The 18,185-nt window shown below is 40.9% G+C and overlaps 1 protein-coding gene across 4 annotated transcripts in view; it reads right to left on the bottom strand.

The window, feature by feature from the left end:
• Nucleotides 1–18,185, bottom strand: part of CREB5 (cAMP responsive element binding protein 5) — a 407,945-nt gene that overhangs the window by 246,547 nt on the left and 143,213 nt on the right. For all 4 annotated transcript variants that reach the window (XM_059712651.1, XM_059712652.1, XM_059712649.1 and 1 more), the window contains exon 5: nucleotides 12,395–12,567. In XM_059712651.1, the coding sequence (XP_059568634.1) occupies nucleotides 12,395–12,567 (173 nt within the window). The remainder of the gene's footprint in view (nucleotides 1–12,394; nucleotides 12,568–18,185) is intronic.

The following is an 18,185-nucleotide window of genomic DNA, read 5'->3' as shown; positions in this document are numbered from 1 at the left end:
GAAGGATCAAATGCTTTCTATAGAAATACCATTAAAATAAGCACTTGCTGAGACTATAAAAGATGCAGTCCAGCAGGCTCTCTGAATAAAAAGGTAACAAAGAAACTAAGGACTGATATAAACAATCCACTCCACAGGGCCTCCTGAAATCGTGGTTCCTTGCGAAGGTTACCACTGAAAAGGAACAAATGAAGGTTCCATCTTTATGAAACTCCATGCCAAGGGAGGCCACTTTCCTGGCCTATCTCTACCCCAAATTCCTAGAACAAGTGAAAATTGAAAAAGCAGCAATTCCACACTTGCAGAAAATCTGATCTGAAGACAGCTTTTACTCCTACTGATGAAATTCAGGGTTCTTTTCCTTTACAGACTGCACTGCCATCTTGTATGCAAACGCAGACAGGCATGCAGCTTTGTTGCATTCTCCCTCTAAACAGTGTTCCTACATATAAATCCAGGACCACAAATGCCTGGAAACCACTCCAGTGAAACTTTCACTTGCATCTTAGGTATACAGGCGCATTCACCCAAGGAACCCATTTAATGAAAGTGTAATAACAAAAGAAGTCTCTTTTTAGGGATTCTTGGCACTTCCCCCATTTGGGCACCACATCTGGGAGAACGTGGGTAGCCAGATGCCTCCATTCCTGACCAACGGAGGGATATTGTTGTTACACACACGGTGTCTTCCCTCACGCCCAGCAGGGTTTCACTGGTCCTGCCTGACCCTGTCTAGGAATCCCATTGGCTTTGGGATGGAGGACAGACTGGGCATCTGTGGAGACAAAACCGACCTTCACGGTGTTGGGTCTGACGCGTCTACGTCAGGACGTTGAGTTTTTGTTTTGTTTTTCCTTCTGATTCAGCAGCTTTTGTTACAAACACCCAACCTGGGAGGAAGAGGTTAAAGGGAGAGGACAGACACCCACACTTAAGGGTGTGTGCTGTTCTCTTTAAGCACCCACAGGCCTATGACTGTTATAGACCTTGGCAAGGAACCAACAAAGTCTTGTGGGAAAAATAACCTCTAGAAGAATGTGTGTGTGCCATGCTCTCTTCTCTGTAATGACTTGGTGGGCCATTCTGCCGGGCCCAGCTTCTGCCATGGGCTCTCTGCTGGTTCAAAACACCTGGCCACAGTCTACCTGAGATCCCTGAGAAGGGTGTGGGGGATGCCTACGGCAGTTATTTCAAAATGATAAGGCAAAGGGAGAGGAAACAGTACAGAATCTGGAACCTGGAGAGTTTGTGCGCACAGAGGCAAACAAGTCAGGAAAACATGACGTTAGGGTTGTGACTATTCTGCCTCCTGAATAGCCCTGCTGCTTTTCCATTGGTTGTTCCTCCTGTTCGTCTTCATTTCCATCTCATGCCTTTTCAAGCCCAGCCTCTCAATGAAGTTCCATCTCATTATTTATTTTTTATGTTTAATTAAAGAAATGCAGCAGCAAGAAAGAACTCTCATCTCAAACTTGAGAAAAAAGAAAGAACTCTTGTCTCCAGACTTGAGAAAAGCCAAGAATCCCGGCATCCAATCAAAACGCTTTGCGTGCCAGTGCTCATTCATGCCGGTTCTGTATTTGATGAACTCTTCATTCAGTTTGCAGCTCAATGTGTAGGAAACCCAATGAAGTGAACCAAGAGCAGGATGTCGTCCAAACATGTTGAAGCACTTGTGGGTGAGCGCTCGGTCCTTTGTGCTCCTCTCCTCGGCTCCTGTGAGAAGCCTCTGTCTCAGGCAGGCTCCAAACTGCCAACTCAACGAAGCAAATAATAATTACTCCTAATGGCAATAATAATTATGGAACGCGGGGGACCCAATATGAGGTTGGATGTCTGTGGCTTCAGTGGGACAGCCAAAGTTTCACACACATTGTTTAAGAAAAATCTCTCTCTCTCCCCCCGCCTCTCTGCCTCTCCCTTTTTTTCTCTCTCTCTTTCACACAAACACGCGCACATTTGCCAAAAGAGATCTGGACAAACTCACTCCTCTGGTTCCCTGCAAAGAGCTTGACTACAGAGCTAAATTAAATAAATAGCAACTATCCACACAGTGAGCGGGGATTGGGACATGTCTAGTAGTTGACACCACACACACACACACACACACACACACCTCATTTCCCTTTTAGTTAAACATTTTAAACTTTCTCCAATTCCAGACTTTTAGCCAGAGCTATGGCGAAATGACAGACATGAATAATTTGATACATTCTTCCTTTCCTTCTAGGAGAGATGAAAGGAAAGAGAGAGGGGAAGAGGGACGAAGGAAGGAAGGAACCTCAGATCAGTGCCCTCCCATCCCCATTCCCTGCAGCTGTAAGTCAGAATCTCCTGGGGATGGAAGCCTTCCTTGGTGAAGCTCCAAGCCCATGGTCAGTGCCACACAACAGCCCGTTACCATGAAATAGTCTCCCTCCTCCACCTGAGCTATGCCCCTCCCCCACGCCAGGATTTGGCTGTCTCCACCCTCCTGGGACATCAGCATTAACACTTCAGTATCTCCCCTCACATACCAATGATGCCAAGGTGTCAGAGAAATAAAAAGTAGCTCCTCCTGAAAACATAATTCATCAACCAAATGGTCATTTTCTAGATAATGAGGAACTGTTTCAACTTTATGAAAACTAGGTAAAGGGGCTAATCTGAATCTACATGAGTTTTCTTTTTCTTTCTCTTTTCTTTTCTTTATTTATTTTTAATCATCACCTGAGAATATGGTTACTACGACTATTCTTTAAATGTGGTTTCAAGGTGCTGGTACAGTTTATTGTCATGTAAGAGGCCAGTTATAAGGGGCGTTATGAACACCATGTTATGTGGAATACACAGAATACATCTGGCAAAATTCTTCAAGGGTTTTGAATAACGTTATATACATTGTCAAATGGCCTAAATCATGTTTTAGTAAAGCAAAATATTATGAAATGTGTGCACACAAACACACATAGAGACAATTTTCATTTGGATGCTGATGTTAAAATTTTCTAGTCTTATGAAATAGTACAGTTTATTTCGCATCATTTAAAGAATTCATTCTTTCAATGTTTTAGAGACTATACTTTGGAATGTGCATTTATAAAACTGCATTTTTGTTTCGTTTTTGTCATTAACAATATGACCTGACTCAACACTGGGCTACAGAAAGGCATTAGAGGTAGATGTTGGTTTCACTGAGTTTGCAGGTTTATCAAAATGGCTCCCCCCATACTAGTCAAACAGTACTGAAGTGGAAGTAGCCCGTTCTTCTTCAATTAAGCACTCTACTGCTTCTCTCTTCAGGTACTCAATTTGAGCAAGACACTGGGAAAAGTGAGGGGAAATGTCACACTATGCAGTGGTCCCTGAGAGTCTGCCAAATGCTTGGCCTCCGGCCCCAACAGGTTCTGAGAATGACATTTTATATTTGACAAGTGTTCAGCGGCCTGGTGACTTGGGGATGGGTGTCTGTTGTTGCATTACCATTATGATTATTTGTGTAGAAAATGTTTATGGGTTCTATGGACTGAACATAATAAATTGAAGGTCAGTTGTAGAATGCTATGCATTTGGCTTGTGAATTACCACATCTGAACCAATATCTGGTTCATTTCTGGCATTTCAAAGATGTTTGGGGCCATCTGTTCTCTACAAAGATCTGCACCCCAGCAAAAGCAACCCTAGCACATTCCGGCATGTCTCTACCCCACACTCACAAGGGTCCTATCATTTTACAGACTTTACCGGCCTATTTACCAGCCAAAATACACTTTGCCAAAGGGGGAAAAACTATAAAACTCCAAATTCTTTTAAATGTGTCTGGTGCCATTAAGAATGTTTATTACTCTACAAGAATTTTATGTTGATCTTTACCAAAAGCACAACATACTTGGCAACTAGATTACTAGATTTCCTGCTAAATGTGAATATATCTATTTTATGGAATTTATTCTTTTATAATTTATATGAGCTAAGCAGTGTGGAGTGTTAGTGATGATAAGGAAACAAAGTTGTTCCCAAAGCTAGAAGAGGGCACTTACTAGACAATCTAGTTTCATTCTTTCTTTTATAAGATGGGAAAGTAGGGCCCAGTTAGGTGAAGGGGCCTATTTAAAGTCCCAGAGCTTCTGAGCAGTACAGGCGTAACCGCCAGTCCCAACTTCCCATCTCTCCATCAGTGGCTTTGTACTGACTCATTGAAATAGGATTCCACGATCAAGGACTGCCTTTACTAGTACATCCAAAATCCAAGACCAAATTTGCTGTTTATATGATATTCTCATCCAACCAAAGGTAAAACATCCATAGAGTTTGCATAAACATTAACTAAATACTCATAAGAAAGAATATAAAGAATGGTAGTACAGAAAATCCATTTGGTCTAATATAATTGAAAAACACATGAGGAAACTGTTGAATCAATGATCTTTTGACTCCCCAAATGTCCAATTATATGAATACGTTGTATATGCCATGGGTACCACGGCCCATCTGCAAATTCTAAAAGAGTCCTCTCTTAACTCAGAACCTACTTGTCGATCAGTTCATAGAGAGTTATTTGCACTTTGTGAGACATATAGTACTTAGGAATATGCAAGCTACAGATAATCAGAAATGCCCACTGGGACACTGCCAGATTACTTGGACGTGCTCAGTCTCCCAAAGAGCAAAGTGTACTCCCCTTTCCAAAGGGCCAGTTCTATTTTATCAAGTTCATTTCTCTGGACATGCTCACCTTGCAGAGCACTACACACAGGAATCATTTTTCCATGTTACTATCCCTTTTGGAATTCTTCAAGGAATGGCTACACTTAGTCCTGGGACTCTCTCTAAACACCACACCATGAGCCATGTAAACCTATAGTGGTGAGCCAGCTGGGCATTCATGCTTCTGTCCCTGAAAACAGAAGTTACCCAGCCAATCCCCATAGAGGAACTATGACAAGTACAGAAAGGTACAGTTAATTATTGCATTTTTTATTTTGGGAAATATATACCCTCAACTCTCAATGTTTAGTTATATGGCACCTTACCCAAGGCTTATCCCTAGGAAGATGCTAAATATTGATGTAAGCTAAAGCCCTGTTTTTCAGCTCTTCCACAAAGTAGACACCCCCCCCCCAAATAATAATAATAATGCCAGAATAGAAGATAGTAGATTATATTTTCCCATAGACTTGTGTCTGGCAAGATCATTGTCCATGTTTCTTGCACTGGACTTATTTTACATCTTTTAATATTATGCTATTGTTTTTGTAGTTATATCTCCAACAAAAGCCACTTTTAGCAAAGTGAGCATAAAAGAACAATTTCTTGATAAGTTTAGTGCACAGGTGGAAGTGACACATGGTCTGTATGTAGAACTAAGCTCCCAAAGTAGCTCCCAAGGTCACATTCATTGAGAGAGTACGGTGTGGGTAGCCTGGCTTCTACTTCTGGCTCTTGTCATTATCGTTATGACCCAGGGCAAGTTACTTCCTCTCTGAACCTCACTTTACTGAACTATAAAATGGGCAAGGTCAACAGAATTATAAAGTTGTTGATATTCACATAGGAATAGGAGTTGAGCCTGGAAGTCAGGTCTCTCTGGCTTCTTTTGTGGGAAACCCTCTCTTTGACCGGCTTTCACTTCCCAAGCATTTCCAAGTCCTACACTGTTCTTCACCTACTGGGTATGCGAACACATCCTGGAGCTCAGATAATCCAGAACTCATACTAAACTCAGCTTTTGGATGAAAACAAACCAAGAGAAAAAAATAAATGTGAGAAAGAAAAGAAGCATTGAATGAGGGTACTGTTGCTGGGACTGACTTGTGGTCAGCTGGCTAACCCTATCCTATATAGGTAAAGGAACTGGGGCTTAGAGAAGTTGAGTACTTGGCCAAGGTTATAAACCTTTTTAAATAGCAGAGCCCAGACTATCCTAAATCCATGACATCTGAACCCTTGGCTAATATTTTTCTAAGACTCTGCTCTGACCTGTCATGGTTTGGCTCTGAGCAAGCTGTTGTTTTCCAGGTTTATTTTTTCAATATTCTGCACAAAAGAGTAAGTATTTAGAGTTATGAAAGACATAAACTAAATAATCATGGGCTCTTTGCTCTAGAAACAGACCCTCTTCCCCTCTTCTGTGCTTATCTGTTCTAAAAATGGGCGAAGGGGTTATGCACAGAAACACTTGTATGGAAGATTCTGGAAATTTGTGTGTTCATAAGATAAAATCTTCCTCCAAGAGGAGGTCATAGGCAAAATCACCTATCCACAGAATAAGCCTGGAAGTCACACTTCATTTGGTAGGGCACAGTGTCTTCCTAAAAACCAAGAAGCCAAATGTGGAGCAGAAAGGGCAGTGACTCTCTGAGGTGACTTTGGTTTTCTTAAAAATGAGGGAATTTGGCCAGAAGATCTCCCAGGTACAGACTCAATCTCTGTATTCAAGTGCTCATGACAATCCCCAATTTCCCTTCCTTGAGAGCTAGGGAACTATAATATATTTCTCCTGAAGGACTGAAGTATCTGCTGGCACTGGCGTTTCCATGGGCAGGAGCACAGGGAAAACATCTGCTTTGGAGTCCAACAGACCTACTTTCAAAACTCTGGTCATCTCCCTGGCTGAAAGACTATGGACAAGTTACTTCTCTTCTTTGGGCAATAAAACTGGAGTACATAATGGCTACCTCTCTGGGCTCTTGGAGAATTATAGGAAACAACATGCAAAGCTAGATGAGTGCCTGGCAAGAAGTAGAAGTTGGATAAAGGTTAGTTTCCTTCCCTTCAGTATCAGCCTGCTAATCAAGGGGTTTGTCTAACAAAAATCTTGAGCCATTGAGGAGTGACATCGATTCTCTCTCCCAGAGAGACTAGCTGTTATGGAATAAATGTTCGGAGGTGGGAGCCTTTGGGAGGTAATTAGGTTTAGATGAGGTCATGAGAGTGAAGCCCCTATAATGGGATTAGTGTCCTTATAAGAACAGGAAGAGACACCAAAGCTCACATATTCTCCTTCTCTCTCTCCTACACACACACACACACACACACACACACACACACACCAGGTGAATACACAAGAAGATGGCAGCCCTCTACAAGGGAAGAAGAGAGCCCTCACCAAGAACTGAATCTCCTGGTACCTTGACCTTGGACTTTCAAGCTTTCAGAACTATGAGAAACAAATGTCTGTTGTTAAAGCCACTGGGTCTATGGTATTTTGCTATAGAAGTCTGAGCTAAGACGCCAGCCTTGCTGTGTTCCAGGTAAGGAGCTGAGGCACGAAGATACCAGCCTTACCTGTGGGATCAGAGGCAAAGCCATATTCAGAGAGGAGAGCAGGGGTATTTTTCTGCTTCTTGGAATACATGTCTATGTGCTCTGCTGTTCTGGCGCTGTCCCCTTCATCTGGCCACAATACCATGTGGTATTACAACTTTTGAATGTTAAGAAACCTTATATTTCCTCAAGTATCAGTACTTAATGTTTTGTTCCACACATAAAACTCTGTGAGTGGAAGGCTGTTGGCCCCCTTGTCAGAGGTAATTCTCAAGGCTCTGCATGGGATTTAACGGGAGCCATATGGTTAAGCCCATCAACCCTCCCAGAAAGCATCTCCCTGAAGGGCCCTCGTAAATGTTCTCAGTGCTGTGAAAGATCCAGCAACTTTCTAACAATAAAGCAATGTTCATAGTCATGATATTCAACAAAACATAAAGCAGGAAATAATGGCTTCTGGTCTGAATTACTCAAAGAGGGCTTCAAGCTGCCCTGGGGAATGGCCATGGGCCAGTGATGACCTGGGACCTGCTGGCCTGTTGACTCCGCAGGAAGAAGGCTGGTCTGAATGTCACTTGCATTAGCTTGTGGTAGGCAGTGACAGCTGTCTTGTGGTGGGCAGTCTTCATCATGCTCTGTTGGTTTGTGGAGTTTAAGAAAACTTTTAATAATGGATTTGTACACCTATGCATTTACAGAGCAAGTACACTCTTAAACTCTAAACTGCTTATTATTTAAATCTTCTTTAAGCCATGCCTTTCTGTGATGGCATCATTTCCTGACCTCTCTCCATTCTTTTGGGCTTACTTTTTCAGAGCAACAATGACAAAGAAACCCTTGAGTCAATTTACATCCTCATCTCCATGGACAGCTCAAGCAGCAACACCAATTCATACAACAAAACCACATGACTCTTATAGGAGAGGTTCCCTTGCTTTTAACACCAACAAGTTCTAAGATGCAATAAGATTTTCATTATTATTATTATCATCATCATTATTTTCCTCGGTCATGTCCATTGAGCTATTTTGTATGGCACATAGTGTCAGGGACTGCAAAGAGAAAAGAGAGAAAGAAGCACAGAAAGGGTGAGAGAAGGTACAATTTATGATGAGTGTCGACTCCTTTTTATGGTTTTCATAAAAATCATATTTTATATAAATATTCTACAATATTTTATATGAATTTCTGGCTAAGTGTTAGTTCTAGAGTGCCTTGCTACAGCACCATGCAAATAGAGTTTATGGCCAAGTAGCCAATATACCCACATATCACATGGACATGTATATTTCAGGACTAATTGGTATAAAATCAGGGAGAGGTCACATATGTTCGCTGTTGAACATATTTTGAAGTTTCTAGTATATTAACTAGAATATTTCACAATGGACCAGATATATCTTCTTTCCAAATATCAGTCTTGGTAGGAACATTTGTGTATTCTGATGTTAGATGTATCACACTTCCACTGTAAACAATTACTATCAAATAATATCCACCAATAATCTAACCAGCTTATATATTTTTTCAATCTGTACAGAGAATTAACATTTTAGAACATTTTAAATACAGGAAGAAAATTGATGGAATATTTTTGCAGTGGCTCCCATAAACCTGTCAGAACTCAGCACTTATACCTATTCTTGCAGAACTCCACACTCCATATTATCTTCATTGCTCTCCTGAAGAATGACTGATCATGAATTACTCACTATCATTTACTCCAAAAGAGAAATAGACTTCTTCAGGGAAGCTGGGATCTATCAAGATCATAGCCACCTACTCATCTGAGTATTGGCTCCTACAGAAATGTCTCATGTGAGAGAAGACAGAGAGAGAGATAGACAGAGATAAACAGAGAGTCAGAGAAAAAAAGAATTTGCATTACCACTACCTGCTCATCTACCATTTTCCCCGGGCTTTGCTGGCTTGATACTGAATTAATGAGCCTGTTACATGATATATAATAAAAATGACTAGAGTAGAGATCTTGGAATCTGCCACATATTTGGTCCAAGGATGAATCGATTTCATCTATATTTAACACATGCTTGTTTTCTGTCTCACTTGTCTCCCCCACAGCCCGTGCCTCACTCTTTTTTCCCATCTGGAAAACTTATCTCTTAAAATGCTGCCATCAATCAGCCAAAGACACTCTTCCCGACAGAGTGTCTGCCAGTTTGACAATGCACAAGTAGTCACTAGTTTGGGGATACCTCCCACACTCTCTAGTGCTGTGTGTTTTTCTAGCCGGCCTAACCACACAAGTGCAATTTGGGATATTTATACTTACCTCCAGCTTCTATTGGGATAACAGCACTACTTCCACAGAACTGGAAAAAGGGCACGGCAGAGCATGGAAGGGGATGGAATGAAAGTTGCCATGTTGCTTGTCTAACTACTGTTAATCTTATTTCTTCAGATTTTTGCGTTTCCAACCATTTGGAACAATGTAGCTCAGTGCCTACTCAGAAAGTATGAAAATCAAATGCTTACTAGGATGCATACTTTGTCTCCCAAATCCATGAGAACTAACACTGCTCCCATTTCCCAGTCCTTCATGTCAGTACCACTCTCAATACATCCAAGCCTCTAAGCTTAAATACAGTCTGAAAGGAGGGGGCAGAAAGGAGAGCAAAAGTGGGGTTAGCAGCAGAAGCTGAGCACTGGTAGAAGAGGGGGAAAGACAGGGAGTGGGAGACAGGCGGCCCCCTTCCTCTGCACGAAGTCCCAGTCGTGAACACACCCACTGGCCACGGCAAAAGGGCGCTGTGCATGGGCACAGGTGGGTCCCAGCCCTCTGGCTGGATGTAGCTTAAGCACAGAGCCTGAATGAAGACTTTCATTGCTGTTTGCTGTTTTTGTTGGCCAGTTGCCATGGCAAACATTTGCAGGTGGCTTGGCCAGATTTTGACACTTAAATATTTGAGGTTGTGATAAAAATCAGAATATTACTACAATATGGTTCTGTGCAGCCTCAAAAAAAAAAAACTATCTGCAATTTCAAATGCTCATTTAAAGACACAGTCTCCAGAGGGAACTCATGTTTTAAAATAAGTACTCATTTCCTCTTTGCTGAGAGAAATAAAAGAGTCAACCATCCCCAAATGTTACCACCTAGAGTTTCATTCTGAATCCACTGTGAGATGGGTTGGCTTGTTCCTTGCTGAGCCCCCATGATCATCCGGGCAAGGTTTTGAATGGGTCACATAGAGAAAATGGAAATGACAGGATGTGTGGGTTGAAATCAACATGGTAAGCACAACAGGGAAGGATCTGAAGAAAAGAAACAGCCTCCCTCAAGTCTGGCAATGAGACAGAGTCCTAAAAGTGACAATTATCTCCTGGAACACACCAGACATACAACACCCCAGGACTGGGAATAAATGGGAAACGGAGTGGGTCAGGAGGTCACAACTATCAGAGAAACACCCCCACCCATCCAAGCATAGTGACATGGCCTAGAAATGTCACCCAACTGTACAGCCTTGGGCCAGCTAGGTAAATTATTGACAGAGTGAACACCCATCCCAGAATTTAGGGCTAACCCTTAAAAGGCTGTTTCACAAAAACCGGCATTGTACTAACAATGGCCGAATACTAAGGGCCTCCAAGAGGGTAGCTGGGGACTGGTGCAGGGAGAGGCAGAACTCCAGGGGAGAAGGAATGCTGTAAAACTGCTAGTAAACTTTAGCACATTTTATGTTTTTTCCCTTTGAAGGAAAAATAAAATAATTATAATTAGCTGGCCAATTGTGAATTGTCTGCCCAAAGCCAAGCCACTAGAGTGAAAGAGTCCCTTGAGATTTTGACAACCCACCCCACCCTCTTAGTATATTATTATAGGTTCTTGCTTTAGATAGTGGCGACATTTGCTTGCATAGTCATCTGAGAAGAAAAGAAGTCTTTAACAGAGACAGTTGCTAATTGAGTGCTGACTTCTTCAAACAGAGGCAAGGATTCAAATGGCTGGATTCATTTCCTATTTCTTGAATGAGAAACTAAACGGACCCACAGCAAACTCACAAAATTGTCATTGCCCACACTTTCATTTGTTAAGGTGGGTCTCCTCATGTCACAATCCACCCAGATAAGATGAAAAATATGAGGCAAGGTACCCCTTCTAGAGCATTTGAAGGAGGAATAAGCCAGTGGTGTCCCCAGTACTCGTTTCTGGTCTGTTAATTCTTACAAGCATTGGAAACAAGGGGGAAAAGACACACTGACAAATTGTGGGACAACTTCTAATTTTTTTACATTACCATATCCAATATTCAATTGAATATATTCAAACTTCACTCTGATGTATATCCCAAACACAGCAGGCTCCCTTTGCTGTTTTAAACTCTGGGAACATAGAGCAACCAGTTTTCAGCATCCAACAATATAAATTTATCATAGCTCTTTGGCTTAAGTTATTATCTTCTCTTCCTAAGAACTTGAATGCTCTTAAATATTTTATTTCCTCTTCACTCTACTCTTGCGAGGGTGGAAAAAAGAGACACCATCCTCATTCTGGAGATAAGGAAGCTGAGATTCTGCATTTGTAAGAAGCTTCTGGCTAATGCCCAGGCTGCTGGTCCTCAGGCTCCACTCTGAGTAGCACAGGAACAGAGCTCTCAGATGATACTCAGAAGTGAGAGCTCTTTCCATCCCATAATACAAAGTGTCCGGGACCATCCTACCAATGCTTTGGGATTATATTTTTTATGTAAATGAGAGGGAGAGGGCCTGCTTTCTTTAGCCTGTCTATTCCAGGAATGGCTACGGACCAATAGAGAGAGAAGGGAGAAACTTCTTCCTACCATCCTCAAGTATTTGTCTTGAGAACTATGCTTTGGACTTTATAACACCCATAGAGTTTCCTATAGTCATCCTACAATTCACAAATCTTGTTTGAAGAAACAATGATACAGAATGACTTGCTCCCCAACCCCTGCCCCAAAAAGTCAGGGTCAAAGAGCATCCACCAGACACCCTTGTCTCCCTTCTCCTATCAAAAACATCACTGTGAGCTCTAGGCAATATCACATCAGCCAGGAAAATCAACTTCTGTCTCATCTAATCCGGGCACTAGAAACAAGAAGAAAATCCAGAACCTTTCCTGAGCTCCAGCCAGGCCCCAGAAACAACAAGGAGGTCTCCTTACCCGATCTGGCGGTTGGTGGAAGGTGCTTGTGTGATGACAGAGCTGGACTGGGGTGACGGCATGGCTTGCTGAATCACAACACTGGTGTCATGGTTGGGCATCCGTGTGCTGCCAAGCTGGTGAGCTCCGGGCCCTGCCATGGCCCCACCAACTGTATTATGCATTGAGATATTCTGCCCAGAGAAGACAGAGGGGAAAGGTCAGAGGAAGCCAATGTTTTATCCTACTTTCAAACTCTCAAAGACCAAAATTGGGAATCTGGTTATGTCAACTAAATAGAGAGTTATGGCTTCTGGCAAGCCATAGGTCCATTCATCTTGTTATAACTTACAACTATGAGAAGATGAAAAATAACTATTTGCCCTAAGAGTAAAGCACATAAGAAAGTACCTTGAAGTTCACTAATCACACTGCCGCCATCCTGATGTGAGGTTTACATCAGGGACGTTTAGTGACTCAGTGTGATATATACTGCATTTGAAAATGATTTCTGCGGTATGTGCTTAATACTGTGATTTAGTGAAGAGCCCTTTGGCATTCTGCTTTGAATGACAAGCACACTGGGTTATTTCTTTTCTTTTGCAGTCAACCACTATATTTTCCCCAGGAAATGCTACTTTTCCAAATTGTAATCTGGGTACCCATGACCCAAGTCTCAAAACTGGGAGGATGGATGATTGGAACAGACAAGGGGGTGTCTGGGATCCAATAAAACAAGAGCAAGAGTTGCAACGTCTGCTATATTTCCATAAAATCAATTCATAACAATGTTATGGAATCACAGAATACAGAATGAGTGACTGTCTGTTTTCTTATTCATTATCTTTCCCTCTAGAATGTAGAATGTTTGTGTCCAAAATGCTATCCTTATGTTTGGAACATAGTAGGCATTCAGTAAATAACATATTGCATGAACAGACTAGTGAAGGAAAAAATGAGACTAAGTTGCTTGAGGGTTCTAATATTTATTTCCGATGACTTGGATAAAGGTTTTGTTTAAAATTCAAAAGTAAGGTAAAAAAATTGCTTAAAAGACAGCTCTTCCAGAAAAGAAGGTCACTGGGACAAGAGAGGATACATATTTAAGCTAGGAAGGCTAATCAACATGGTGGGGCTAAAATATGAAACATTCAGAACCTAGAAAAGAAAGAGTAAGTGCAGGGCAAAGCAAATTAAGTTATGGCCTCTGTAACCACCAGGTACAGAACTTCAGCCTAGGAGAGGAGGGAAATTCGAGAGGTCATTTGGACAATGGGTTGAGGATGGCAGGAAAGAAATGAAGTGTCACTAGCAATTTACTGGAGGGATATATATATATATATATATATATATATATATATATATATATATATATATATATATATATATATATATATATATATCTGCGCTTTGGGGTTAGCAAAGAAAAAAAGTAAATGTTACCCAAGAGAACTGGAAGTGGTTCTTTGAAGTTCTTCTGCAAAGAACAGGATTTCCTGCACTATGTGTTAAATGATGGTGATAACATATATGGTACTTGGGGTGGCTGTGTCCATCACATTGCACCTTTCCCACGTTTCTGATTTCAAACTCCTGACCACACAGTTTGTTAGGAGTCCAGATGGAAACTGGGCACCTGGCTTAGACTGTGAGTGACTGTTTTGTCGTGGGTTCCCAAAGGCATGAACAGGCTTCTACATACACACGCAGTCCAAAGCTCCTCTTATATACTGGGAGGCTTTTCTGATGTGGGAAAATATTGTGGTTGGGTAAAGTAACATGAAAGGAAGTGGTGATTTGTATTGGGGTGGCACTGCAGGGACATGCTTGAGTTCTTTTTATAGAATCTAGAGACATAGAGAATTAAACTTAAAATAATGAAAATAAAAATAATTGTGTTATTTCCTTTGAAAGTGAACCTTAACAAACTTACTTTCCTGGGTCCTAATGAGATCCTGACGAATTAAACAATTACAAATATTATTTTTTTTCCCCATTGTTTGGGTCCTCAAAGATACTAAAGAGTTTTCATCTTGCTCGCTGTCACCTACTTTGTCAATAATATAATCCCTGACTCTGTTTTTAGAAGCTGCATGATTAAACTTTTAAAATAGTATTTAAATTCACAAACAAGAATATAAAATCTATGACCTCTTTTTGAGTTACATTTGACATCTCTTTTCTATTGCCCCCACATTCAGTCCCCAAATATTACAAATTCAACTTAAGCTTCCTATATTTCTGTCTTTCCATCTATCCTTCCACCAGCTTACACCCAACCAACACCATCTCCTTTCCTGGACTAGACAGTGGTCTCCTAGTTGGTTTCCTGTCACTCACTTTAGCTTCCCTTCCTCCGCTTTCCCATGTTATAATCACAGGGATCTTCTCAAAAGGCAAAACTGATCATATCTCTACAATTCCCCCTACAACCCCTAACCCCAGCTTCTTGAATGGCTGGCTTCCTATGGCTTAGAAAACACTGACAGCACTCTTTGGATGACCTTCAAGGACTGTATGGGATCCTTCTACCTCCACAGCCTGCCTTACACCGTCACTCTAGCTCCCTGTGATTTATTCCACCATACTGAAATGTTCCTGCCTTTAAACTGACCATGCTTCATTTCAGCCCAGGGCCCTAGAATCAGCTCTTTTCTGTTGCCTCTGCTCTTCCCCTGACTACACCTTCAAATGCTAGATCAAGCATCTCATGAGGAAGCCTTCCCTGACCTCTCCAATGATGGGCATCATCTCCCTTTCTTTTGTAGTATTTTTCACAATATTACAATTATTTTTATTATTATTTTATTAACATGTTTCTTCCTCTAGAACATGGGTGGAGAACCTTTATTCTGCCAAAGACCATTTGGGTATTTATAACATCATTTGCAGGCCATACAAAATTATCAACTTAAAAATTAGCTTGCTATATTTAGTCAAACATTTAATTAACTCATCCCTAATGCCTTGGCAGGGCCAGACCAAATGATTTGGCGGGACTTATACAGCCTGTGGGCCAGATGTTCCCCACCCCTGCTCTAGAATATAAGCGCACTGAGAGAAGGGACTAAATCTGATTCTATTCCCATTGTGTCTCTATTGCATAGGTCAGTGGCATAAAGTAGGTGCTCAGTAAATGTTGAGTGAATAAGTTAAACATAAAGTATCACTCCTAGAACATTCAGTATGATAAAATCTTATCTTTTGTCCCCTATGCAATTTTTCAGAGTGTTAACTTCTTATCTATTTACCTCAAAATCTCTAGGTAAACTCACAATAATACAGTTTTAGATGAAGATACTTGTTCGATTATGGGCTAAAGAAATAGAGAGGATCAGGGTTAAGAAAAAAGCCACAAATATGGCATGTAGATTGGAAAGTAAAGCCTTTGTTAAAATATTAAATGAACCTTTGAGGAAAATATAAAGTAGTGAGCTTCAAATCTGAGAACTTTGGCTCAAATGATGGCAACAACCATTCTTTTTTTCTGCCATGAAAACTAAGAAAAACTGACTTGTGCTGCAGCCCAAATACATGGGTTTCGTATCTTCAGAGTAAAGCATGTTAAATGAGAGAAAGAAGTAAGTCCCTCCACCCCTTGCCAAAACCAGTTTAAGATTCTTCTCTGAGAATCATTTTTTAAAAAATACAAAGGACTATCTAGGAAAATACATTCCCCTTTCCCCACCAAAATCATCTCTTTGTCTCTGTGATCCCCACCAGAGATAGAAAAGACATCTGAAAGTTATATTCTAATTCTTCAATAATATGCTTTCTCCCCCACACATGAAATCAGCACATTCTCCAGCCTCCTTCCCCACATACAGAGGGTAATTTCAAAACATAGTGGGAAAAGAAACAATTAGACAAGCATTATTATTTCATATTAGTAGGAGATAATCTTTTTTTTCTTTAAGCATTACGTAGTAACTCAAACATGAAATTACTTTCTGAGTTCACATTTTCCCAATTATTGGTTCAAAACCTGTCTTCATTGATAAAAGAATGGCATTTTACCTCCAGATAAATTAAATATCCAATTTCAAAAATACAAAGAGTGACCCTATCTTGCTGAGTTATTTCTCTGGTAGAGGTACATAGATTTGGAGCTGGTGAAACAATGTCACAAAATCAGTGGACTTATGTCAATATGCTCGGAAAGGGGGGGGGGGGTGTTCCTTGAAGTTCGGCCTTTGGCCTTTTCTTGTTTAACATATTTATTAACAGCTTGGATGAAGATGTAAAAATTGTGCTTGTCAACTCTGAAGTTGACACGTGTAGGGAGGCATAGCTAATGTTCTGCATAGTGGATTCAGGTTTAACTGAGCCAACTGTGTGATCTGGCCTCCAAAAAATGCTAACATAAATCTAGGTGGTTGTAAGAGAAGTGCAAAGTCCAGATCAAGGGAAGTAATTATTCCCCTGTAGAACACGTTGAACTGACCACATTTGGCGACCACATTTTAAGGGGGAAATTGACAAATAGGATGGAATGAAAGCCACGACATCCGAAATGCATCACAGGAAGAACAGTAGAAGAATCAGGGAATATTTAGTCTGGAGAAGAGAAGACTTAGAGGGTCATGATAACTGTCTTCAGATATTTGTGGGATTAGATATAGTATCTGTTGCTCCAGCAGCCATGATTTTAAAAAATGATGATACAAGCCAATAATAACTACAATGTGAGTACCTATTTTGAGGCAGCCACTATGGGAGATGCTTAATAAACTGTACTTCTAAATCCTCACAATGACCCTATAAAGTAGGCATTATTCTCCTCATTTTAAGATGAGAAAAAGAGTGAACTCTGCACCATGACTAAGGCCATGCCATTCACCACCGCTGGCCACCTTCACTCTTCCTGGATTAATACTTTAAGAATATGAATTTGACCTTTTGTTGGGATACATTTACCATGAGTAGAGATATCCCAAAACAAGTTGCCTTATAAAGTATTGAGCTTCTGGCATCAAAGTTAAGTCAGCAAAGACCTGTGGTAATCTGTCAAGGATGTCAGCAAGATGATTCTTGTACCAGGAGGTAGATGGCACTAGATGACCTCCAAGGTCTCTTCCATTGCTAAGATTCTCTCACTTATGATACATGGTTCACACTTTGGCTCAAATGCTTCCAAATGATTAGTAATATGTGATAATGTTGAAAATATATTGGCTTAGGTATTAGGAGGTCTCTTCTAGTCCAGTCTCTCTACGCCTCCTTGTAGCCATATAACCTGGGCAAATCATTCAACTTCCCTGGGATCTGTAGCCTCACTGATAAAAGCAGGGGGCTGGACCACATGCTCTCCCTGATCTTTTCCAGCTCTGATACTCCATAAGTCTCTTTCTATGTTACATTTTATGAGACACTAAATATCCAAACAGACTTTTTAGACTCTGATTCATGAGCCTAGAAGCACTGATTTTTTTTTCTCCATAACTATAAGCTTTTGCAGAAATTAGCCTTCTGAAAATTATAGCTTTCTGCCAGACCCAAGGGATCAGGATTCAAGAAATGGATCTAACAAAAGGTAAAATTTCTCAAGCATCGAAGATGAAAGCTCCACAGACAAACTGTCTTCACCAAATTCTTTCCTATTTGGTTCACATTTCTCCACATGTCCTTGGAATTCTTCTTCCCTTCATGTCCCTTGCTCTCCATTTATTGTTGTTCTGAGACATAAAGGGTGTGAATGAGATGAGAACCAGGAAAATAATGAGTCTTGATTGCATACTCAGTGAGCTTAAGGTAGAGGGGTAATTGTCTTTCTGCATGCATGGACTTGGAATACAATATGCAAAAAAACAAC

Source organism: Myotis daubentonii, chromosome 10 (assembly GCF_963259705.1).
Source record: "Myotis daubentonii chromosome 10, mMyoDau2.1, whole genome shotgun sequence".
Lineage (NCBI taxonomy): Eukaryota > Metazoa > Chordata > Mammalia > Chiroptera > Vespertilionidae > Myotis > Myotis daubentonii.
This window is presented reverse-complemented; position numbering and strand designations above follow the sequence as displayed.